Source organism: Coenobita brevimanus, chromosome 2 (assembly GCF_032717465.1).
Source record: "Coenobita brevimanus isolate Jiangsu-jjx chromosome 2, ASM3271746v2, whole genome shotgun sequence".
NCBI lineage: Eukaryota > Metazoa > Arthropoda > Malacostraca > Decapoda > Coenobitidae > Coenobita > Coenobita brevimanus.
The window spans coordinates 3,823,321-3,850,000 of NC_136955.1; the positions used below are offsets into that span (position 1 = coordinate 3,823,321).

Sequence of the window (26,680 nt, forward strand, 5' to 3'; positions counted from 1 at the left end):
AGACTTAGCACGATTCCGGGCAGAAACGTAAAGATTATGTGATTCAGGGGTGGGTTGGCTCCGGCACCTTTTGTAGGCCTTCTCCTTGTTGCGGACAGCATTAGAACAAGCGTGATTAAACCAAGGCTTTCTTGCGTTAGTCAAAGGATATGAGAAAGGAATGTATGCTTCCATGCCCGAGAGAATAACCTCCGTAATGCGCAAGGCACACTCAGATGGCTCACGGCCATGGAAGCAATAATCATTCCAGGGAAAATCAAAGAAGTACTGCCTGAGGGCCTCCCAGTCCGCAGCTCCAAAATGCCAGAGACGACGTTTCCCTGGAGGGTCCGCAGGCCGTACTGGAGCGATAGGACAGGTTAAGGTAATAAGGTTGTGATCGGAGGAGCCCAACGGAGAGAAAAGATTAACAGAGTAAGCAGAAGGATTAGTTGTGAGGAAGAGGTCAAGTATGTTGGAGCTCTCTCCAAGGCGGTCAGGGATACGGGTAGGGTGCTGTACAAGCTGCTCTAGGTCATTAAGGATAGAAAAGATGTAGGCTTGTTCACCAGGTGGATCCGTGGTGGTGAACATTGAAATCTCCAAGAATGGAGATTTCAGAGAAAGGAGAAATGGACAGAATGTGTTCCATCGTAGAAGTAAGATAGTCGAAGAATTTTTGATAGTCAGTAGAATTAGGGGATAAGTAAACAGCACAGATATATTTAGTCAGAGAATGACAGGAAAGCCGAAGCCAGAGAGTGGAGAATTCAGAAGAATCAAGTTCAGGAACACGAGAGCAAGATAAGTCGTTGCGTATGTATACACAACAGCCACCTTTGGCTTTGAAATGAGTATAGAGAAAGTAGGAGGATACAGAAAAGGGTTTGCTGTCAGTTGCCTCAGACAGCTGAGTCTCCGTTAGAAAAGAAGGTGAGGTTTAGAGGAGGAGAGGTGGTGCTCAACAGAGCGAAAGTTAGATGAAAGGCCGCGAATGTTGCAGAAATGAAGAAGAAGAGAGTCAGACAGTGGTTCCAGGCACCTCGAGTCGTCACCGGGAGAGGGGCAGATGGCGGGGGCATTTATGGTCCCCCCCCCTGGGGACTCCGAGGCTGGGTGAATCAACGCCATTTTTGGTTAATTTTGAATAGGAAGTGTAGTGTGTACTGTGCATGTAGTTTGGTGAAGATAGATAGAGAAATTTGTACTGGAGAGCATGCTGGCCTACTCTCTGTGTAACTGAGACACTGAAAAAGTTCAGCAAAGGGGAATGGTCAGGAACTAGTCCTGAGGGCTGATGAAACGGGAGCTCCAGCACTCCCTGTCATGTGTACGGCGTGCCGGGGTGAGCAGGTGGAGATTGTCAGACGTGAAAGGATTGAACTTGTTGGTGAATCTCTTGAGTGTGTGGAAGAGTTTTGTTATTTGGGAGACATGTTGTGTGCTGGAGGTGGGGCTGGAGCTAGCTCTGTGGCTAGGGTGAGAAGTGGTTGGAAGAAGTTCAGGGAGCTCTTGCCTCTCCTGACATTGAGAGGGCTCTCCCTACGTGCTAAGGGGTCTTTGTATGCAGCATGTGTTAGGAGTGTAATGCTGTATGGCAGTGAGACCTGGGCAGTGAAGGAGGAAGATATTCGCCGGCTCAGACGTACAGAAACGACAATGATTAGGTAGATGTGCAGTGCGTCCCTGCGTCCAAGGCCTGGAGGGGCTGGGTTTACAATGGAAGAGTTGAGAGGTAGGATGGGACTGGAGTGTATTGGTGTTGTGATGAGGAGAGGTAGATTGAGGTGGTTTGGACATGTGGAGAGGATGGGGGATGATAACTGGGTGAAGAAGGTGAGAAGTGTTAATATTGGGGGTGGGGTTATGAGGGGTAGACCGAGAAAGACATGGGACGAGGTCATTAAGTGTGACCTTAGGGTTAAGGGACTCAACAGGGAGGCTGCAATGGATCGTGCAGCGTGGAGAGCCGCCATTAGGTGACCAAGGCCGACACATGCAAGCATGTTGGAGCCTTTAAAAACGAAAACGATTTAAAAACGAAAACGTCAGTCCTTTATGTACATGACTGGTCAAATCTGGAACTGTCTTTCTCTCTGCCTAAAACCTGCTGACCTTTTAAATCCATTGTGTTCAAGCATTTTAGAATGACTGGCTCTTGATTTTAGTTCTCTTTTGTTCAACTTTATTTTTTGGAAAGGATGTCTTTTTGCAAGTTTTCTGCCTTCTCTTTGCATTAGAAAAAAATGATATAATTAAACAGTGTTAAACTGTATCATTAAACATTGTAACAATCAGCCCTGTATGTTCTGTTTTAGATACTGTCAATAATTTGTAATTTTTCATCTAGAGTACCTTCTCTGGGGTTGGCCATTTAGGCTCCAACTCATCCTTATACAGCGACCTCTTGAGCAGCCAGCCAAGACCTGGCATTGTCTCCACACGGTAGAGGAGAGCCGGGTCGTTGCTGGTGTGGTCATAACCCTGGTCATTCCATGCACTGATGCAGTACAGTGAAGGGTCTTCCTCTAGCAACCGTAATGTCTGACTGAAGTAACTGTGGGAGAAAAAATGTATCATTAGAATCTACAGACAGATGGTAGCACATGACATCTATTTATCTGCAGCCAAACCTTAATCTTGGAAAGGGACACACAAAGAAACTGTCCATATCATCCTGTCCTCTGGTATCACAGCTGCCTTCCCTCCAACTGTTACCACTCACACTCACATACCTCTCCACCCAATCCCTCCATCTTAATGTCTTCAATCCAGTGGTTTAATATCCTGTTTAAACAAGGCACCAGTAGACAATATCATTCAATTCAGAAGCAATCCAATTAGTGAAGTCATAAATGAAGGCTATATCTAACCTTTTCAATTCAAAATGCCTCCCCTAAGCTCAATATAGTTCTCTCTCTCTCTCCACCAATCTCACCTGAAAAAGTCTGGTGCCACATCCAAGTCTTCCTCCAGGACAATGGCATAGCGTGCAGTGGGGAAGATGTTGAAGGTTGCTGTCAGTGAGGCCTTGTAGTGCTGTGCTATACGTGCATTCTTCACCTGCAAAAGAGTCATACTTTTAATACACACATTTGATGCTGGAGAGGAACACCTTAATGTCAGGGCACTGTTATAAGCATACGACTCCACTGCCCTGTTATACAAATCTTCATCAACTTCTCTATTCCCCCAAAGAGGGATGGTGGACTGCAGGAGCTGGACAACTTCAGCCTGTAGTCCTTTGTGTTCATATCCATATAAGCCTGGAACTACATAGACAACAATAGCAATAAGAAACAGATTTAAATAAACTACAGTAATACAATTTGTGCATTTTTTCGGGGTACCCAATTCACATATTCATAAAAAAAAATAAAAAAAAGTTTAATGTTCAGATTAATATCAGTAGTGCATACTCAAGCAATGCTGTGTGTACTGCTGCATAGCAATACATCAAAGTATGGAACATGGGTGTTGCACAATGACTGTGGCTTGTCACATCTGGATACATGTGGAATTAGACAGAGATGGCTTAGCATCAATGTTTATCAAATAAGGGTTATTAAAGCAGTCAGTCAAGTTTTCGCAAAGTCTCATTCTTCCCCTTGACCCAATACTGCTGGGTGAACAAGGACTGGGGGAAAACAAACTTTATTTAAAAGTCTGATCAGCCCAAAAATTAAAGTTGGGTCATTCCAATTACATGTGAGTGTTAACCAATGCACCACCATCTCCCCTAACCAGATATGATGTAATGGAAACTAAAGCAGAAGGAATTAATACCAGTTAGCGTGTAATCTTTTTAGCCAGACTAGAATACCCTCTAAATAGGATTGCCCAACTGTAAACATGATAATGGGTCACTAAAACAAACTGTTATACTGGTCAGTAGTATATGAAAAACCATAAAGGGATAGTCCATTTGTAGCCAGCAATACAACTTGAAGACAGGAAATGAGTTTGATGGAGTTACTGTACACAAAGGCTAGAACTCAATTCCCTCATCACCACACACACACACACACACACACACACACACACACACACACACTCTCTCTCTCTCTCTCTCTCTTTCTCACTGTTCCACACCCATCCCCTTACCCCTAAAGGTGTATGCTGGATGCCTCTAAGACCGAAGAGCTTGGTGACAGCCAAAGGTTCCTCGTAGTAGCCATCTATAAACACTGTAATCATCTCAGGGTTCACCCCTGGGGCCGTCAGCAGAGACCGTAGCGACCTAGGGAGGAGACCAAACAAAGAAGATAAGAGGATAATGACGAGTATGGGAGAATGATTACCAATAAAGCAAAAGCATCATCATCATCATCATCATTTTAAAATTGCCAGTTTCCACAAAAAAGCAAGCTCTTATGATTTAAACTGGCACTAATAAGACTAGAAAATACAGCTCTGAGAAATTAAGAGAATGGTTGAGAAGTCGCACCTGTAGAGATAATGAGGTCGGTTGCTGGCGATGATGGCCACTGGGACATCATGAACTTGGTTGTTGAGCAGCTGTGGGTAGATGGGAGGATAAAAACAATCATACAATCATCATTATCATCACCACCAACATCAACATCCTCCTCCTCCTTCTTCTCCTTCTCCTCATCATCATCATTATCATTATCCTAACCATTTTTACCAGCTAAGGATGGGGTGAGGAAAGATTTAGAAAACAAGGAGAGAAAGAACATCCATGGGAGAAATATCAACAGCATGTCTAGTACAATGGGCCACACAATCATTCACACATCAGTTAATCTCCTGGAATCCTTGCTCCACATACACAAACTAAAAAAACACCACTTCATATTATTTCTTTGAGGTTTAGGGGGTAAGTATAAGCTGTAAATTTCAGTTTTGGGTATGTGGCACTTACTCGTACCTATGTTCCTACTAACTCCCTACTTACCTATGTTCCTACTAACTCCCTACAGTACTTACCTATGTTCCTACTAACTCACTACTTACCTATGTTCCTACTAACTCCCTACTTACTAATGTTCCTACTAACTCCCTACTTACCTACTTTTTCATCAATTCCGTGACTCATCTACATACCTGCCCATAAACCCAGCACTCAACTTACCTATCCATCTACTCATCTACCCATTTACTGTCTATTGGTCTATCTATGCATCTACTTACCTATATATCAACTTGCCTAACTGTGTGCTATATATCTACCTTCCTTCAACTGATCTCATCTATCCATCTACCTACTGGCCTATCCATTTATTTATTATGTTTATCAGCTTAACAATATACCTACCTACCTAGCGATCTACCCATCTAACATCTATCTACCAATCTATCTACTCATCCACCCTTGTAATCACAGACAAATCTCAGTAAACTCATGAATATGTTTTAAAATACCAAATCTTTATATAAATAGTTGGTTTTGTACAATGGGAAGCTGCTGATATTAACTTTAATGGAAACAGCGAAACATTATTACACTCTTCCCCAAATTTTCGTCCTTTTGCAGTTTTTTTCACGATGAACAGAGGCAGAAAAAGACAATGCTACGGCTCTACATTGTTTCCGGGCACTTCTGTGTGACTATCATCGTATTCTACAATTATTCCAATGTTACAGCTCAGCATTCAAGATGGAGTTATGGAACTTCTGTGCCAAGTTAAAATAAAAGAGTACAGGTATAGGCATTTTTTTTTTCCATATTTTAATGAAGATTTGGTGAAGAAAAAGCATAAAGTGATGCAGCTGTACTGTTTTCACTCTAACTTGGCCCCGAATTTCGTCTTTTCGTGGCTCATTTTCTATCTATCTACACATGCCAAAAAAGCCAATGCTACAGCTCCAAATCCTTTCCACAGCACCTCTTTGTGACTAGCATCATATTCTAGTGTTAATGTGTTTTTACAGCTCAGCATTTAAGATGGAGAGATGGCAATTTTAGGCCAAGTTAGAGTAAAAGAAGCATAGTAACACGGACCTGTTGCACATGTTTCACCACCTCCCCCCCCTCCCCCCCCAAAAAAAAAAAAAAAAAAACTTTATTCAACCTATTTTCATGAAAGGGAACCGGACCACAAACGCTCCCTAGCATCTTGTCTTTGGTGATTTATTTTTGGATATGGCTAGTTAATATTCTTCTGCGCATTATCTATCCAGAGTATGGTGATATTACAATGATTTAAATAACAAAGAGGAGGAGGACAAGGATTAATAAGCAAAATAAGAAATAAGAGGATGACAAGTATGCAAAATAAATCACTTGGGAACAGGTGTCAGGGAGCTTCCTTAACCGACGACAGTATGGGCCATGGTCAACAACTAAGCTGAAAGGAGGTTAGAGATCTTTGCCAAGTTAACGTAAACACACTATAGATTTAATACTACTCTAGACAAACACATACAAGCAGTCGTTATTTTAGGTTATTAAAGTTTTCAAAATATAATAAAATCTAACTATCTATCTATTGCCAGACGCCTTAATCCCGTAAGGGGTGGCCACAAACAAATCACCTCCACGTCACCCTGTCCCCCACCATTTCACTGCCCTGCTCCCAGCCCACACCCCCCTCTCTCATATACCTCTCCATCCCTCCATCTCATCCTTGGCTTTCCCCTGCCTCTGCCCCCCACTATCTCACTCACATACACTCTCCTCACCAGTCTCTCACTCTCCATCCTCTCCACATGGCCAAACCACCTGAATGTGTTTCTCCTATTATAAAATTTTCCCATATAACTAGCACTGAAAATACAAAACTAATTAATTTGAAATGGAAGTTTTTGGATAGTTTATCACCTACCCAATCACACTGCTGTACACTCACCATACTGTCTTCCCACCTACTTACCCACCTACTCATCCATCTATCTACCCATCTACCCTCCTACCTACCCACCTATCCATCTACCCTCCTACCTACCCACTTAACTATCTACCATCCTACCTACCCAAAATTCAGCTATCCTTTTCCCTATTCCACAATTTATCTACCTCTATACCAGCTCAAAAATCTATCTATCGGTCAACCCACCCACTAGCCCATCCCCGCAACCATCTATCCATCTATCCTAATGCTAATTTAACCATCCATCTACCTGTCTACCCATCTACTTACCCACCTACCCACCAATCTATCAAGGCGACTATGAAATGAGATGCTGTAATTCACTGCCGTAATTAAATGAAGTTTTAATGTAGCGAAGTTTTGTCATTCATTACTACTAGCCGCCTCTCTCTCTCTCTCTCTCTCTCTCCTTCTCCCCCTCTCTCTCTCTCTCTTTTTCCTCTTCTTTCTCCTCAACTAACTTTTCTCTCTTCCCTTCCTTTCTCATTCCTCCTCTCTCCCCTCCCCTCTCCCTTCCTCATGTTCCTCTACTTATCTTCTCTCTCTTCTGCTTTCCTCCCTCTTCCCATCTCTCTCTCTCTCTCTCTCTCTCTCTCCATTCTCCTTTCATCATGTTCCTCTATTTATTTTCTTCTCTTCTGCTTTCCTCCCTTTTTCCATCTCTCTCTCTCTCTCTCTCTCTCTGTCTCCCCTGATCACTGGTCAAATAAAAGTATAAATTGTGTGGAGGAAGAAAAAGGAGATAAGAGGAGGGAGAGAAAGAGGGATGGGGAGGGAATGGAAAGAAGGGAGGAGGGGGAAGGGAAGGGGGAGGGAGAGAAAGGGGGAGAGGAGGGGAGGAGGAGGAGAGAAGAGAAGGAAGAAGCAAAGAGGTAGGGAAGAAAGAAAAGGAGAGGAAGGAGAAAAGTGATGGAGGGAGGGGAAGGAAATGGAGAGATGGGAGGAAAGAGAAGAGAGAAGAAAGGGAGAGAAAGGGAAGGAAAGAAGAAGGGAGAGGGAGAGGAGGGGAGGATAAGGAAATATGAAAAGGAGGTAGAGAAGAAAGAAATGGAGAAGAAAGAGAGAAGTGAAGGGAAGATAGAGAGGAGGGAAGAAAAAGGAGGAGAGGAGGAAAGTAGAGAAGAGAGAGGAGAGAGAAAATGGAGGGAGAGGAAAAGAGACCAAGGGAGAGATGAGAGATGTAAAGATAAGGGAGAAAAGAGTGAGAGGAGGGGGAAGATGGAAAGGAGGAGGAGGAGGAGGAGGAGGAGGAGGAGAGAGAGAGAGAGAGAGAGAGAGAGAGGAGAAGGCAGGGAGCAAAAAATAGGATGGAGGAGGAGGAAAGAGCGAAAGAGAAAATTAGAGGGGGTGGAGGGGGAGAGAGAGGGCGGGGGAGGGAGGGGAAGGGGGAGGGGATGGGAGGGAGGGAAGTGGAGGAGAGAGGGAGGCTGAAAGGTAGAGGGAGATGGAGGAAGGGAGAGAGAAGGAAGGAAGGGAGGGGGAGAAGGAGAAGGAAAGAGCAGAGGAGGGAATGGGTAAAGAAAGGGAGGGGGGACAGAGGGAGGGGAGGGGAAGGCAAGGGGAAGAGGGAGAGAGAGAAACGAAAAGTGAGGGAGAGAGGGAGAGAAATGAAAAGTGAGGGAAGGAGGGAGAGAGGGAGGGAAGGGGGAGGAAGGAAGGAAAGTTCATTAGTGTTATCTGTTTGAGGGAGGAGGGAGGGAGAGAGAGAAAAGAGAGAGAGGGGGAGAGAAAAGAGAGAAAGCATAGGGAGAGGAAGAAAGAGTAAGGAACGAAAGGAGGAAAAATCGAGAGAGAGAGAGAGAGAGAGAGAGAGAGAGAGAGAGAGAGAGAGAGAGAGAGAGAGAGAGAGCGTAGGGAGAGGAAGAAAGAAGGAACAAAAGGAGAAAAAATCGAGAGAGAGAGAGAAAGAGATACGTCACTGTACAGAAAGGGTTAATGGCCTTTTCATTAACTATTTCCTAATCCATCATCATCATCATCATCATCATTACCACCACTATAACTATAATCACAACTACCACTACCACAACACACTACTACAACCACCACCACCACCACAAGAGTCACCATCACCACCATCATCACTACCACAATCCCACTACCACTATCACAACCACACCACGACAACTACAACCACCACCACAACACCATCATTATTACTACCACAATCCTACCACCACCGCCACCACAATAGTCACCACCACAATCACAATCACATCTACTACCACCACCACCACAGCTACTACCACAACCACCACTACCTGCAATCACCAAAACAGACTCAATCAATCACTCAAAATATAAATAACCACAAGATCAATAACTGCTTGTCCCCTCTCTCTTTCCCCAAACCATCCTCCTTTCCGTGGATAGGCAAGAAGACATCAGGGGTAATATTCTCCGTTATTATTCAGTTATTTCCAGTTATTTTTCAGTTATTTTTCAGTTATTTTTAGTTATTTTCAGGTATTTACATTTTTTTGTTATTTTTCAGTTATTTTCAGTTATTTTCAAGTATTTTTCAGTTATTTTTAGTTATTTTCAGGTATTTTTCAGTTATTTTTAGTTATTTTCAGGTATTTTTCAGTTATTTTCATTTTTCCGTTATTTTTCAGTTATTTTCAGTTATTTTTCAGTTATTTCCTGTTATTAAACCCCTTATGGTATTGTATTTATTTCATCTTATCTTTGGTACTCTCAGATAATATTCGAATTTATGGAGGAACTCTGAAATTTTGATTTTTTTTTTAAACTGAGAAGGAAAGAGGGAGGCAGAAAGGCAGAGGAGGAAGAGGAGAGAAGGAGAGAGTTGGAGGAAGGGAGAGGGAAGGATGGGAGGGAGAGGGAGGGAGGGAAAGAGGGATAAAGAAAAGGATACAAAGAAAAGGGGAGAGAGGGAATTGGAAGAAGGGAGAGAGGGAGGGAGTTGAAGGAAGGGAGAGAGAAGGATGAGATGGGGAGAGAGGGAGGGAGTTGGAGGAAGGGAGAGGGAAGGAAGGGAGGGGGAAGAGAGGGAAGGGAGGGGGAGAAAGAGAGAGAGGGAGAGAATTGGAGAATGGGAGAGAGAAGGATGGGAGGGGGAGGGAGGGAGGGAAAGGAGGGGGAAAGAGGCAGAGAAAGAAAGGGGAAGAGGAATAAAGAAAGGGGTAGAGAGGGAGGGGAGAGAGGGAGGGAAAGAGGGGGTGGGAGAGGGATAAAGGGAGGGGTAGAGAGGGAGGGGGATAGCAAAGCGGTTATGATACTCTTTTTACTCTAACTTGGCCTAAAATTGCCACTTTCCATCACGAATGTTTGTAAGGATAGAGTAGGACTAGAGTACGATGCCTGTCACGAAGAAGTGCTATGGAAAGTAGGTAGGGCTGTAGCATTGTCTTCTTCCGCCAACTGCGCTCCGTGAAATAAGCAGCAAAAGGACGAAAATCTAGGCCAAGTCAGAGTAAAAAGAGTATAGAATCTGTAACTCAAGAGAACGTGAACCCAGTGGACTGCAGGCTGAAATTACCCGTCTACAATCCACCTCTCTCCATCTTCTGTTTACAAAAAGTGGGTGTGGTGTTTATGGGGAGGGTGTATTTGGGGTGTAAGGGGTGTGGTATGGGTGTAGAAGGGTGGAAGTGGGTGAGGGAAGGTGTACTGCTGGACCAGGCTTCAAGGGGTTGAGTTAGAAAGAAGAAAAAGAAGAGGAAGGAGGAGGAGGAGGAGGAGGAGGAGGAAATATAAGTATAGTTATTATGCCGTGGATAAAGGAAGGTATTTTGGGGGAGTGTGGGTGGGTGTCGTGTGTGTATTTTTGGTACAGGTACGTGCAGGAGGGTGTTTTTAGGGTGTAGGAGGGTGGATTAGGGTGTAGGCAGGTGTACTTAGGGTGTAGGTAGGTGGATTTAGGGTGTAGGAGGGTACAGGAAGGTGTATTGAGGGTGTAGAAGGGTGTAGGTAGGTAGAGGAGTGTGTAGTGTAGCTTTAGGTAGATAGAAAGAGTGTAAGTGTAGGGTGCAAATAAGTCACTAATATGTACACTTAATTTGGGTGTATTTAGGGTGTAGGAGGGTGTAATCTGGGTGTAGTAGGGTGGATTTAGGGTGTAGTAGGATGTATTTAGGGTGTTGGAGGGTGTATTTAGGGTGTAGGAGGGTGTATTTAGAGTGTAGGAGGGTGGATTTAGGGTGTAGGAGGGTGTATTCTGGGTGTAGGAGGGTGTAGTGAGTGTAGGAGGGTGTAGTGAGTGTGTAGGAGGGTGTAGTGAGGGTGTAGAGGATGTAGTGAGGGTGTTGGAGGGTGTATTCTGGATGTAGGAAGGTGTATTATGGATGTAGGAGGGTGTAGAGGGTGTAGTGAGGGTGTAGGAGGGTGTAGTGAGGATGGGGGGGCACACTGACATAATTAATAGCTTCCTCTACTATCACAGAAGCAGGAAATTGGCAGGTCGCTTTCAGGTCACCCCCAAAATGATCTTCCTCTCTCTCTCTCCCTCCCTCTCTCTCTCTCTCTCACACACTCTCTCTCTCTCTCTCTCTCTCACACACACACACTCTCTCTCTCTCTCTCCTTTTCGTTCATTTTTATTTTTAACTTTCCTTTCTTCTATTAATTTCTTCCTTTATTTGCTTTCTCTCTCTCTCTCTCTCTCTCTCTCTTTTTCCTTCCTCCCTTCTCTTTCCCCAGCCTTATCTCCCCTTCTGATATTTCTTACACTTTCGTCCATCCATCATTCAATCCATCGCTATCAGGAGAGTAGGGGCCCTGGGCTAGGCGATTAAGACATTTAGGGCAAGAGTGGTCGGTTGCTCTCGCCAATGTAGTGTTATGGTATACTCTGTTCACTTTAACCTGGCCTAAAATTGTCATCTCTCCATCTTGAATGCTGAGCTGTGACAAATAGAGGAGGAGGAAGAGGAGGAGGAGGAGGAGGAGGAGGAGGAGGAGCAGGAGGAGGGGGGGTTAGAATATGATGCTAGTCACGAAGAAGTGCTAAGGAAAGGATTGAGAGCCGTAGTATTGTCCTTTTCTGCCACAGAGCTACGTGAAATAAGCTGCAAAAGGACGAATATCTTGTCATGTAAGGAAGCTCCTTAACACCTTTTTCCTAAGCGATTTATTTTGCTTATTATACCATACTGTCCTGTTCTGTTATACATATCCTTCAAACACCGTCATACTTGCATATATAACACACAGAAGCATATGAACCAACTACATCCAAAAACAAATCGCTAAGGAAGAGGTGTTAGGGAGCCAAATCCTTCAAACATCGCCATACACTGCACAAATAACGCACAAAAGGCTATCAACCAACAACATCCAAAAATAAACAGCTAGGGAAGAGGTGTTAGGGAGCTACTTTGACTGACGAGAATACAAGAAGTGACCGGTCGTCCAGTACGGGGGGGAAAGGATCGCGTGCACCTTGCCTGTACCACGTTTTTGTGTTCTGGAGTGTACATACCGGCTCTGTAGTGAAGGAGAGAGGAGCGGGGTCGACACAGGAACACACAGATCCGTAGCCTTCAATGTGACTGCAGAATTCTCGACGCCTGTGTTGCTCCTCTCCATCTGGCCACTCACACTCACTCTCTGCGAAGCAGGGGAAGATTTAGAGGCAAAAGTTGCTAGAGACATTATTATTATTATTATTATTATTATTATTATTCGTTTACTTTTTTTGTGTGTGTGTAAATTAGAGTTGATACTGTTGTTAAGTAACCCCGGTCTTCCGTCTGAGCATACCCATCAAGCGCAGGCAAGAAACCACCCCTGTAGAGCCGTCCCATGCAGTGAATACGTTTCCTTGCAGTAGACAGAGCTCCACAACAAAGCACAGGAAAAAAGTGGGGAGGTTTGGTTCTCGGATGGATGCCACAATTGCATCTTTCCACCCAGTTAACGTAGACACCATAGTAGGCTCCACATCACCCCATCATCTGGTTATATGGTTACCACCCAACACTGTAAATGGTCTCTTAATTTGCAGGAAATCGTTAAGCTTGTCAATCAGTACAGAGCCACCTGGAGTGTAAATAACTGTAACAAAAACTGACAAGAAGAGTGGGAAAAATAAGAAGAGAAAAAGGTGACAAGAAAGATGGAAGAAACAGGAAGAGGAAAGCAGACACAGAAATGAATTATAAACGGTGAAGGAAGAAGTAGGCAGCACTACATCAAGAGAATGGATGATGGTCACCACCACCTACCACCTGTCAGTACTGTATGTCATCATCATCATCATCATTATTACAACCATCACCATGATCACCACCACCATCACTATCATCATCGTAACCACCACCATCACCATTATCATCATCACAACCACCACCACCATCATCATCATAACCATCACCACCGACAACAACATCACCATTACCACCACTACCACCATCACCACCACCATCATCATTACAACCACCACCACCATCATAACCATCAATACCACACCTCAAACTCTGAAACATAAAACCATTCATTACAGACAAACATAATCAGAATACAAAACTAATTCCACTAAGTCTATAGCATTAACATTTTGAAATTCGAGCAGGAGGTTATTTGGACAATGGTATTTCCAACGTTAAGTCTGCAAAAGTCATTATGAAATCTGGTGCTAATTGCTATGTATTTTTGTATTTTTGGCGGGCTTAACAAAGACGGTTACACAATATAGACACTAATTACAAGGGCTGTTTTGACTCTATTAATGATCCCTGGTGCTTTTTGTTCACGCCCACACTGCTTGAATAATTGAAAAGGTGAATTAACAGGGGGACTGGCTTTTCAGAAGACTAAATTGTTCCCGCCTGGCACCGTATTGACTAGAGAATAGCTTTTGAAAGGTCTGGAGCTCATTTACCTATTCAAACCGATGAAGTATTATATCTATTTATCTATCTAACTAACTATCTATCTCCACCCATCTATATGCGTGTATGGATCCATCGGTAAGGCATAATTCGATCGATTTTTTGCGCTGACGGTTGACACGCTTGGAGAGTTCGGCTTTCCCAACAACTGACAAACAGTTTTCATGATGGCTTTTTTCACATCATGTCACCCAGCAAATGGTTAATATTTTACTTGTCCAATAGTAAATATACGTTTTCCAGCTGATAACTTTATGTCTGGATAAAATGTAGTGCCGTGGGGTGACGATGATGATGATGATGATGATAATGATTGAATTTCCTACGCTCTCACCTACGCTTACCTCTAACTCCCTCTATAATATACCCACCTATGCAGCTTCTATCTATCTAAAGCAGTCTGTATCTATCTACCACAGCCTACATCTATCTAACAGCCCTACAAATCCAGTCAATCCCAACTACCCTCACTTTATGGTTTCTGTACAATAATCTATACCTACCGAGCCCATATAAATCAATTACACTCACTATGCCCTCTCTACACCCACCTACACCTCCCACACCCATTCTAGCTCCCTGCACACCCAACTACACCCACACTAGCTCTCTGTACATCCACCTACATCATCTAACATCCACTCTCCCTCTCTCTACACCCACACTAGCTCTCTCCACACCCACATACTTGTACACCCTTCTGGTCCTCTGTACACCCACCTACACACACTCTAGGTCTCCCCACACCCACCTATGCTTACTCTGGCTCTCTCCACACCCACCCACACCCACACCCACTTCAGCTCTCTCCACACCCACACAAGCTCTCTTTACACCTACCGACACCCACCTACACCCACTCCAGCTCTCCACACCCACACCCACCCACTCTTGCTCTCTCTACACCCACCTACACCCACTCCTGCTCTATCTACACCCACACACACCACTCCAGGGCTCTCCACACCCACCTAAACCCACTCCACCTCTCTCCACACCCACCTAAACCCACTCCACCTCTCCCCACACCCACCCATACCCACTCTAACTCCCTGTACACCCACCCACACCCATTCTAAGTCCCTCTACACCCACACACACACCCTCTAAGTCCCTCCACACCCACTCTATCTCTCTCCACACCCAACACACCCACTCTAAGTCCCTCTACACCCACACCCACTCTATCTCTCTCCACACCCACCTACACCCCCTCTAAGTCCCTCCACACCCACCTACACCCACTCCACACCCACCTTCCAAGGGTACGAGAGGAACTTCCGCCCTCAACATGACAGGTGAGGCCCAGGTGTTGAAATCCGGACTCCTGGACACCTGCTCCTGGTACACCTTCCCGCCCTTACTCGCCACCAACGCCCACATGTCCCGCCAGGCCAGGTCGTGGGCGTGGGTGGACCCGAGGCGTTTGAGGGCGTCGCGTCCCCCGCCCTTCAGCTGGAATGTGCCCTCGTCCTGGAAAAAAAAGGCTGGATTAGTAGTAGTGGTGGTGGTGGTGATGGTGGTGGTAGTAGTCGTGGTTGTAGTGTAGTAATACGAGTAGTAGTAATGGTGGTGGTGGTGGTAGTGGGAGTCTTAGTATTTACAGTATTTTAGGAGCAGAAGTAGAAGTAGTAGTAGTAGTAGTGGTAGTAGTAGTAGTAGTAATGGTGGTGGTGGTGGTGGTGGTGGTGGTGGTGGTGGTAGTAGTAGTAGTAGTAGTAGTAGTAGTAGTAGTAGTAGTAGTAGCAGCAGCAGTAGTAGTAGTAGCAGTAGTAGTAGTAGTTGTAGTAGTAGTAGTAATGGTGGTGGTGGTAGTAGTAGTAGCAGTAATAGTAGTAGTAGTAATTGTAGTAGTAGTAATTGTAGTAGTAGTAATTGTAGTAGTAGTAATGGTGATGGTGATCGTAGTAGTAGTGGTAGTCTTAGTATTTGTATTAGAAGTAGTAGTAGTAGTGGTAGTGGTGGTAATGGTGGTGGTGGTAGTAGTAGTAGTAATGGTGGTGGTGGTGATGGTGATCGTAGTAGTAGTGGTAGTCATAGTATTTGTTTCAGTAACAGTAGTAGTAGTAGTAGTAACAGTAGTAGCAGTAGTAGTAATAGTAGTAGTAGTAGTGGTAGTAGTAATTGTAGTAGTAGTAGCAGTAGTGGTAAGAGTAGTAGTAGTAGTAGTAGTAGTAGTAGTAGTAGTAGTAGCCCCAGGTTCATCTGAAATGTGAACCCAGTGGACTGCAGGCTGAAGTTGCCCTCCTCCTGCAGTCCACCATCGTCCTTTCGGGGGATAGGGAGGGAGTTGAGGGACGTGTGTATAACCAGGCAGCTCCACCACCCAGTTATATCAGTGCCACCACGTGAAGGCCTCCCTCTCCACCAACCGTCGCGAGAAATATGGCGTCCTCGTTGTGAAAGGGTTAAGGAAGCTCCGTAACATCTTTTCCTCAGCGATTTTTTCCTGTATTAAGCGTGTGAATGCCGGTCGTTATAATGTACTGCTATTTTTACCTACCGTTGCTTTTCTCTCTCTCTTTTCTCTCTCTCTCCGTGTTTCCTTTTCCTCCCTCTTCTCCCCATTTTGTTTCCCCCAATCCACTTCCCTCTCCCTTTCTCCCTCTTCTCTCCCCTCTCCCTCTTTCCCCCTATCCTCTCCCTCTCCCTCATTCCCCCTCCCCTCTCATCCTATCCCCCTCCCCCTCTCTCTCTTTCCCCCTATCCACTCCCCTCTCCCTTCTCCCTTTCCCCCTATCCCCTCCCCTCTCCCTTTCCTCACACCCACTCCCCTCTCCCTCTTTCTCCCTATCCCCTACCCTATCCTCTCCCTCTTTCCTCCCACCCACTCCCCTCTCCCTCTTTCCTCCTACCCACTCCCCTCTCCCTCTTTCCTCCCACCCACTCCCCTCTCCCTCTTTCCTCCTACCCACTCCCCTCTCCCTCTTTCTCTCCCTCCCCTCTCCCTCTTTCCTCCCACCCACTCCCCTCTCCCTCTTTCCTCCTACCCACTCCCCTCTCCCTCTTTCCTCCTACCCACTCCCCTCTCCCTCTTTCCTCCCACCCACTCCCCTCTCCCTCTTTTTTCCCTATCCCCTACCCTATCCTCTCCCTCCTTCCTCCCACCCACTCCCCTCTCCCTCTTTCCTCCCACCCACTCCCCTCTCCCTCTTTCCTCCCACCCATTCCCCTCTCCCTCTTTCCTCCCACCCACTCCCCTCTCCATCTTTCCCCCTGTCCTCTCCCCTCTCCTCTTTCCATTCCCCCTCTCATTCTATCTCCCTCCCCTTCTTCCCCCCCTATCCCCTCCCCTCTCCCTTTTTCTCCCTATCTCCTCTCCTGTTTCCTCCTTCCCTCTGTCCCCTCTCCCTCTTTCCTTCTCCCCTCCCACCCTATCTCCCCCTCTCTTCTCCCTTCTCCCCGTCACCCACCCCTCCCTTGCACACTACAGCACCAACACCCACAGTACGTATCATCACCACCATTACCGTGCTGTCATTACCGTTGCTGTTCCTGTTACTATGGCTACGGCTGTTATTGTTACGTGAATGTGTTATTGCTGTTCTTGTCGCTGTTTCGTGCCCTTGTTATGGATACTGTTGTTGTTGTTGTTGTTCTTACCCCCGCCTACGCAACTGGGGGTGATTATGCATTCACCCGTGTCTGTCTGTCTCTATTTGTTTGTTTATCTGTCTGTCTGTCTGTTTATCTATCTATCCGTCTGTCTATCTGCCTGTCTGTTTGTCTATCTGTCTGTCTCTTTCTCTGTCCGTCTGTCTATCTGTCTGTCTGTTTGTCCATCCGTCTGTCTGTCTGTCTGTTTATCTATCTGCCTATTTATCTGTCCGTCTGTCTGTCTATCTGTCTGTTTATTTGTCCGTCTGTCTATCTGCTTGTCTGTTTGTCTATCTGTCTGTATGTTTATGTCCGTCTGTCTATCTTTGTCTATCTGTCTGTCTGTTTGTCTATCTGCCTCTGTCTATTTAACTGTCCATCTATCTGCCTGCCTGTCTGTCTGTCTGTCTGTATACAAAATATCTCAAAAATTTGCTATCAGATTTCAATGAACTTTGGTGGGTAGGTGGGCAGTGGGTCAAGGAAGAGTTGGTTAAATTTTGAGGAGGATCCAAATTCAAATACAGGAATAAACCATACATTTCGTTAGCGTCGGCGGAGGTATGCAATCTCCGACACTGTAACAGGGTAGACTAAGACCGTAGAATTAATCGACTATGTGAGACCGTAAAAGTATTCGTCTGATAGAAAACGGGAGTAACATCAATAAATCTAAAATTCTATTCACGATGGAGGTGTGCATTCTCTGAGAGCTGCCTAGTTGCTACACTGAAATTATTCTTACTGTTATTTTTGTTAATATAGTTGGTTTTATTAATAGAGTTTCTTGTCTTTGATGTTATAATTGGTTACGAGTATTACTGTAGATTTGTTAGTAGTGTTGGTCTTATTGTCGGCCCATCTTTCACAGCTCCCCCTCCCACACAGCTCCCTCTCTATACCTCCCCCTCCCACAGCTTACCCTTCTTCAGCTCCTTCCCTTCCCTTACCTTCCTCCTCCCCTCTTCCATTTCCCCCACAAACAGCTCCCTTTCCCATACCTCCCTCCCTTCGTCCACCCTACCTGTCCCTCACTGCTTCCTTTCCCCTTCACAACCCCTCTCTTCTCTCTCCCACTTCCTTCCCCCTCACAACCCCCGTCTTCTCCCACTCCCACAATTCCTTCAACTCCTTCCATCTCCTTCCCACTGCTAATCATTGGCAGTAAAAATATAAGAGAAAGTTATAGCATGAATAATGTTCACCTTGATAGGGTAAACCATGACAAAGACTTAGGAGTTATAATAACAAATGATCTGAAACCAAGCAAACAATGTACAGAAGCTGTGAAAAAAGCCAATAAACTGACTGGATTCATAGGCAGAGCATTTGAATATAAATCCGATAATATTCTACTTAGTACGCCCGCACTTGGAGTATTGCGTTCAGTTTTGGTCACCGTATTATAAAAAGGATATGGAAAAGCTTGAAAGTGTGCAGCGAAGGATGACAAAGATATTGCCTAGATTGAGAAATAATCCGTGCGAGGAACGTTTAGAAGCCCTGAATCTATTTACCCTAACTAAACGAAGGATACGAGGAGATCTAATTCAAGTAGGCATATTCAAAATATTCAAAGGACATGATAACATGGCTGTCGATAAATACTTCACAGTTGATCACTCGAATTACACTAGAGGCAATGGGCATAAAATAATTGGCAAACGATTCCCGTCGCATGAAGCTAGGAATTTCTTTTTCAACAGAGTTGTAAATATATGGAATAAATTGTCCTCCAATGTAGTAAATTCTAATACAGTACTGACCTTTAAAGGTCGCCTCGATAAGTATTTGTCGTCTAACCCCCAGCTTAATATGTTTACTCCTGAATAAAACACTTGTGTATGTATAATTTTTAATTTTATTATATTTTATTATATTTTTTTAGATACTGGATCAATTTATTAAATGCAAATATAGTATATGAACAAACTAGGATCTGCACAGATAGCCCTGAGTTAACGGTCACTACTCATACTTTCGACCTGTGATGGGCTGTGGGTCACTGAGGGTCCCTGTTAGTTAAGTGACCACCATCGGGATTTTTTTTAATGTACCAGGGGTCACTGCTTCAGGAGGTGACTTGTGTGATTGTCCTGCATGAGAAAGTTCCGAGTCTCAGTGGAATGAATGGAGCTGGGGCCTGATTGACTGCTGCCTACCTTAATAGCGCCAGGCAAGGCTACCCCACCACCCCTAAACATCCACACTGTGCACTGTGCAATTTCCACACTGTGTCCGCAGACGCCTCGTAAACTTAACGTACCCGTACATAGTGACATGTATTATTTATTTATTTATCCGATTATTCATTGTACTTTACTATTTTCTCTTTCAGGTTATTCATACTGGTAGCTTATAGATAATGTATTATAGAATGTAACTTTTCCTTTTCAGTCTTTCCTATGAAATTTCCATGTCAGTTTTTCCATGCTGCATGGTGGTTTTTCTCACTTTTTCTTGCCAGTTTTAACTGGAGGGTTTGGAGGCGGGGGGAGCCTTCTTGCTTTACTATCCTTATCCTTGAGCATGTAGAGTAAGATCTTGTAGTCATAGTCTACTCTGTAACAAACAGCCTCGAAAGAACCATAAGGTCTGTTGCTGTTTGCTTTCCTTTGTACTCTTTTGTACTCCCACAATCCCCTCTTCTCCCACTTACACCCCCCCACCCCAATCGCAACAACAGCACCAATGGGCATCCACCGCTGCAACTCCACCATTACTACCAAAGTTACTCCACGCTCCACCACACCACACCACACCACAGCACTGGAGGCGGTGCTGGGAGTTGAGGGTATTGGGGAATTGGTGGGGATTGTGGGGGGCAGGAAGGCACTGGGGGAGAGAGAGGGTAAATAAGGAACTGAGAAAGACAGGACGGGTAAAATAGGGGGAATGAAGACAGAGAAGGCTGTTGTTGTCAGCGTCTGTATGGAAATCTATGGTGACAAATGACAACAACAAAAATGGATGTAAAGTGACTACCCAACACCTAGCCCGGGTTTCTGCTTACTGACATACTACTACTACTACTACTGCTATTGCTGTAAGTAGACGTAGCCGAGGGGTGTACTTATACAGAGAAGGTTATCTGGTTGTATCGTCGATGGGAGAGTCACTAGGAGAGAAAGTAATGGTGAAGCGTTGTAGTTGTCAGTGTAGGCCTTCTCTGTTCCGTTACTCTCTTCGTATTTCCAGTGGGATGATGAAAGAGGCAGACTTGGGTCGATGGGGTTTATTGTGAGACAGTTAAATGAATGAAGGTTAAGAGCTTGGCGTGACCCGTGTAGCCTAGGGGTGGTGGAAGTTTGTGTTACCTGATGCCCTCCTACTTTACTCTCACACTCCTGCTCCCTATCGCTCTCTCCTTCTCTACCTCTTGTTCTCTCCTGTCCTACTCAATTTCCTTCATGTGATATCGGACTTATATCTCCCTCGAGCTTCCGACTACAGTGTGTGTGTGTGTAACGGTCATATTTCCAGCACATGATCAGGGGTGTTTGGCATTCCTGATTCGTCTAGGTAAGGGGGAGGTGTGGTTGTGTCTTCCTGGAGAACTCAGACATAAATACCTGTTTTACATATTGTTTTCTATGTCTATGTAGCTGTATACCGTAGTTACATATAATATTGTGTTATATTATGCCTACACTACTACTTCTACTATTACTACTACTACTACTACTACTGCTGCTGCTGCTGCTACTTCTATTACTACTACTACTAATATTTCTATTGCTAGTGCTACTACTTCAATTGGTACTACTTCTACTACTACTACTACTACCTGTACTACTAAGAGTAATAATAACAGTAATAATAATAATAAATAATAATAATAATAATAATAATAATAATAATAATAATAAACACAAAGAACGTAAATACCAATGAAGAAGTAAAAATACACAGACAAAGGAAAAATCAACTAACCTTTTGCCAGTACATATGGGAATCGAACCCGGGACTCACCATACTGACCCCGTATTCTCGCTGGCTGAGGAAGCTCCCTAACACCTTTTCCTAAGCGATTTATTTTGCTTATTACACCTTACTGTCCTCTTATACGTTACATAAATCGTTCTAATATCGCCATACTCTCCAAATATAACGTACAAAACGATATTAGCCTCCCGTATCTAAGAATACATCGCTAAGGAAGAGGTGTTAGGGAGCTTCATTAATCGACTGTTATTCTTGTGGTCCCAGGTTCATATAAAACGTGAACCCCGTGGACTGCAGGCTTAAAATGACCCCTATCTACCATCCTTCCTTCGGGGGATAGGGAGTTGAGGGACGTGTGTATAGCCAGGCAGTGGATCCGCCTGGGTATATCAGTGCCACCACGTGAAGGCGCCCCTCTCCATGATGATCTATTGCACTACACATCTTTATGACCTGTTTACCTTAATTAGCTCCCTTAATTCCCTCCAAGCCTACCTTAATTACCTCCCAGCCCACCTTAATTACCTCTCTACCTTAATTACCTCCCAGCCCACCTTAATTACCTCTCTACCTTAATTACCTCCCTACCTTAATTATCTCCCCACCTTAATTACCTCCTCTTAATCACCTCCCCACCTTAATTACCTCCCTACCTTAATTACCTGCCCACCTTAATTACCTGCCCATCTTAATTACCTCCCACCTTAATTACCTCCCTACCTTAATTCCCTCCCTACCTTAATTCCCTCCCTACCTTAATTACCTCCCCACCTTATTTACCTCCCCACCTTAATTACCTCCCTACCTTAACTACCTCCCTACCTTAATTACCTCCCCACGTTAATTACCTCCCTATCTTACCTTAATCACCTACCTAGCCTTAAATACCTGTTAATTACCTTTACCCCACCTTAATTACCTTTACCCCATCTTAATTACCTCCCCACCTTACCTTAATTGCGAGGACGAGAAGCCTGCCAGGTGAGACCATGGAGAGGAACAAGGTCATGGCCTCGTCCTCGTGGGGTGAGTAGGTGTCAAATACCCTCTGTGCCATCACCGACCCTGTGGCCTGGTGCAGTACTACCACATGCACGCCACGGCCCTTACGCTCCTCTCCTTCCTCTACGATCTGCGTGAGAGAGGGAGAAAGTGAGAGAGAGATGTTAGAGAGAGAGGATGATGAGTGAGAGATATTAGAGAAAAGAAGATGAGTGACATGTTAGAGAGACAGGAAGATGGGTGGGAGAGGCTAAAAAGTGAAAGGTAGGTGTGTTGACGAGAAAGTAGTAGTAGTAGTAGTAACAGAAGCAGTGTAGTAGTAGTAGTAGTAACAGAAGTAGTGTAGTAGTAGAAGTCTTAAAATGCAAACCATATTATGTTCCCTGTGGCTTCTCTTCCCCTCCTCCTTCTCTCTGGTCTGTTTAAGTGAAGGAAATAAAAAAAGGGAGAGGTTAAGAAATTATATTATTCAAGTTCTGTGGAAATACAGATAGAATTGTCGTCATCTGTGTTGTCTGAAATTACAACTATATATATATTTTTTGCGCTCTTCTGTTCCTCTCTCTCTCTCTCTCTCTCTCTCTCTCTCTCTCTCTCTCTTTTTCTGTGAGTTGATGGTGAAGGAGAAATATTTTTGGCACGCAGGGAGAGTTGTTAAAATGAATGTATAACGGGCTAGAGGGCAAAAGTAAAGTTCGAAGTACTGTAAATCTTTAAACGTTTAGAAAGGAAGAAAAACCATCACGAAGAGTACGATTTTTTTTTGCTCCTCTCTGTCTCTATCTGTCTGTCTGTCTGTCTCTAAAATGATATATTTACCATGAAGTGAAATCAATTTAGTTTTAAAATGGAAGGTTTTAGAAAGTCTGAATTTGCAGGGAAGAAAAATCACTGAAAGGTGTAGTGAGCCCACTGATTTTTCATTTATTCATTTATCAATCTATCTATCTATTTATCTATCTACTTCCCTGGCATAGATTTGATGTCCTTTCTCTTAAGTCCTTGCTGTCATACTTGTCACACTTCTTGTCATACTTCTCCACACGTCACCTGAATGCTAATATCTATACACCCCCTTGCCCTCTTCTATGACCTAGCATGTGGGAATATTAGGTCGCCATAAACAGGTTCAAACGAGGTCACAGAAAGATTATAGAGAGGAACGAGGTCAAAGAAGGATTGTACAGGATATTAGGTCATGTCATAAGCCAGTCAAAGGTCAACCGAGGTCACAGAAGGTTTGTAGAGATCAGGGGAAGGGAAATAAATCGTCTGGCTTATAATCAGTAACAATTCTACTGCTCCCCCCCCCTCTCTCTCTCTCGTCCATGGGGAAATCAGGTTAAAAAAGGTCACGAGAGGTCATAGGAGTACTGTGACCTTGAATCTTCGTCTCTCACTTCCTTCCCTATTTCCTTCTTTCCTTACTCCTTTTTCTCTTCCTCTTACTGCCTTATTTCCTTCCTTTCTTCCTCCTTTTTCTTTCCCTCCCTTACCGCCTTCTCTTCCCTCTCTGCCTTCCTCTTCTCTCTCTCTCTCTCTCTCCCTTATCAATCAAACATTCTATCACTTCTTTATTCCTTCCTCGCTCACATTATCTTTTCTTTCCTCTCTCTCTCTCTCTCTCTCTGTCTCTCTCCATCCTACCTCCCTCCCTCCCTCTCCATCATTCTCCTTCCCTCCCCCCTCCCTCCCTCCCTCTCTCCCAATCCCTATGGTATAACTCTCAACTCTGAAGATACCTAGTTCTAATAATCTTAATTCTCTCTCTCTCTCTCTCTCTCTCTCTCTCTCTCTCTCTCTCTCTCTCTCTCTCTCTCGTCTAACTATCTGTATGTATGTCTGCTTTCCCCTTTCTTTGTGTGTGTGTGTGTGTGTGTATGTAGGTTTTCATGTATATATCCGTGTGTGTATGTATATATATGTATGTATGTATGTATGTATATCTGTCTTTATGAGTCTGTCTGCCTGTCTGCCTCTATCTCTGTAGCTCTCAACCCTCCTTCTCTCTCTCTCTCCTCCCTCATCCCCATTATTCTCTCCAGACCTCAATATCTTTCCCTCTCTCCCTCCCTCCCCCTCTCCCTCGCTCGTTGCTTTCTCTCCCTTCAACCCCCCCCCTCTCTCTCTCTCTATCTATTTATCTACCTCCTTTTTTCTCACTGTCTATCATGTGAATAAAGACTGATCACTGGAAGCACGCACGCACACACGCACACACACACACACACACACACGCACACACACACACACACACACACACACGATACATCTATACACCAGTCCATTCACTCTTTTCCTTCTTTCCTGCTCTCTCTCTCTCTCTCTCTCTCTCTCTCTCTCTCTCTCTCTCCATTCACTCTTTTCCTTCTTTCCTGTTCTCTCTCTCTCTCTCTCTCTCCCTCTCTCTCCATTCACTCTTTTCCTTCTTTCCTGCTCTCTCTCTCTCTCTCTCTCTCTCTCTCCATTCACTCTTTTCCTTCTTTCCTGCTCTCTCTCTCTCTCTCTCTCTCTCCAGTCTAGAGTCAAATAGCATAAGTTCCCGTTACTGTCAGGGAGAGGAGGGGAGGGGAGGGGAGAGGAGGAGGAGGAGGGGAGGGGAGGGGAGGGGAGGGGAGGGGAGGGGAGGGAAGGGAGGGAGGGAGGGAGGGAGGGAGGGAGGGAGGGGAAGGGAAGGGAGGGAAGGGGAGGGGAGGGGAGGGGAGAAGACGGAGAAGGGGAGGGAGGGAGGGGAGGGGAAGCGAGGAAGAAGGAAAAAAAAACAGGAAGGAGGGTGGAGGAGGGGATGGAGAAAGAGGCAATGGGAGGGGGAATGGAAGGGGTGAGAGGGAGGGGGAAGGGAGAAAAACAGGAGGAAGGGAAGGGAGGGAGGGAGAGAAAGAGAAGGGGAAGATAAATAAGTGGGAGGGAGAAAAAAGAGGAAAGGGAGGGGAAGGGAGAGAGAGAGAGGGAGAAAGCGAAGGAGGAAGGGGAGAAAGATGGAAGGGGGGGAGAGGGAGGAGAGGGAGAAGGAGGGGAAGGGGAGGGAAAGGGTGGGGAGAACGTTGTGAAGAAGGGAATAATAATAATAATAACAATAATAATAATAATAATCTTTCCATCTGTCAGTCTATCTTGCAATGTACCAGCCAATCAATAACAATACTTACACACACACACACACACACACACAGTAGCTACCATCACCACCCCAATACACCAAAACCAAAATAAATAATAAATAATAAATAAAAATTCCTAATATATTCTTAGGTAAAAAACGTTTCCCAAATACACGTCTTTCCCCCCCTTCAAAAAAAGAAAAAATCTGGATACGCCACTATGAAAAAAAAATAATAATTGGTTTTATGGGAGGATTTTTATATATTTAGAATTAATTGGGAGGTTTTGGCCCCCCCCCCGCTCTCTCTCTCTCTCTCTCTCTCTCAAAATAATTTCTACGGTCCAGGCCAGCCATGTTTCACTATCCCATACAAAAGAGAGAGAGAGAGAGAGAGAGAGAGAGATTCTGTTTTTTTATCTTTCCTCCTCTCTCTCTCTCTCTCTCAGTTCCTTCCCCTCCTCTCCTCGTCTCATTCACTCTCCCCCCTTTCTTTCTCTGTCTCTGTCTCTGTCTCTGTCTCTCTCTCTCTCTCTCTCTCAATAATTTCTACGGTCCTGGCCAGCCACGTTTCACTATCCCATACGAGAGAGAGAGAGAGAGAGAGAGAGAGAGAGAGAGAGAGAGAGGAAGATTAGCATTTAAGCCCATTACTTACAAGGTTTAAATGGATATAAACTAGGCAAAAGGAGAGGGAGGGAGGAAGGGAGGGAAGGAAGGAACGTGGGAGGGAGGGAGGGAGGGAAGGAACGTGGGGGGGTGGGATGGAGGGTGGGAAGGAAGGAACGTGGGAGGGAGGGAGGGAGGGAGGGAGGGAGAGAGAGAGAGAGAGAGAGAGAGAGAGAGAGAGAGAGAGAGAGAGAGAAATTCTACTCTTTTTACTCTAACTTGGCCCAAAACTGCCATCCCTTCATCTTGAATCCTAAGTTCTAACAACAGCTTAGCACTTGAAAATGATGCTAGTCACGAAGAAGTGCTATTAGGAAAGGGTGTGGAGCCGTAGTACTGTCTTTCTCTGCCACTGAGCTACGTGAAATAAGCTGCAAAAGGACGAAAATGTGGGCCACGTTAAGGTGAAAGGAGTATAGTCACGAAGAAGTGCCAAGAAAAGAAGGAGGGAGGGAGGGAGGGAGGGAGGGAGGGAGGGAGGGAGGGAGGGAGGAAGGAAGGAAGGAAAAGATGGAAGGATGGAAGGAAGGAGGGAAGGAAGGAAGGATGGGAGGAAGGAAATACAGAGAATAACAAGAAACTGAGAGAGAGAGAGAGAGAGAGAGAGAGAGAGAGAGAGAGAGAGAGAGAGAGTCAAATAAATAAGGAAACGGAAAACGGAAGGAAAGAAGGAAGGAAGAGAGAGAAGAAAAATGTCCTGA

The 26,680-nt window shown here is 44.8% G+C and overlaps 1 protein-coding gene across 1 annotated transcript in view; it reads right to left on the reverse strand.

Annotated features, from left to right (window-relative positions):
• LOC145391147 (protein O-linked-mannose beta-1,2-N-acetylglucosaminyltransferase 1-like) overlaps window positions 1–26,680 on the reverse strand; it is a 48,063-nt gene that overhangs the window by 8,460 nt on the left and 12,923 nt on the right. Inside the window, exons 4-10 of the mRNA XM_080265829.1 lie at window positions 22,161–22,340; window positions 14,902–15,139; window positions 12,256–12,383; window positions 4,427–4,497; window positions 4,084–4,219; window positions 2,918–3,042; window positions 2,335–2,536 (exon numbers count right to left, since the gene is read on the reverse strand). Coding sequence (XP_080121955.1) covers window positions 2,335–2,536; window positions 2,918–3,042; window positions 4,084–4,219; window positions 4,427–4,497; window positions 12,256–12,383; window positions 14,902–15,139; window positions 22,161–22,340 — 1,080 coding nt within the window. The remainder of the gene's footprint in view (window positions 1–2,334; window positions 2,537–2,917; window positions 3,043–4,083; window positions 4,220–4,426; window positions 4,498–12,255; window positions 12,384–14,901; window positions 15,140–22,160; window positions 22,341–26,680) is intronic.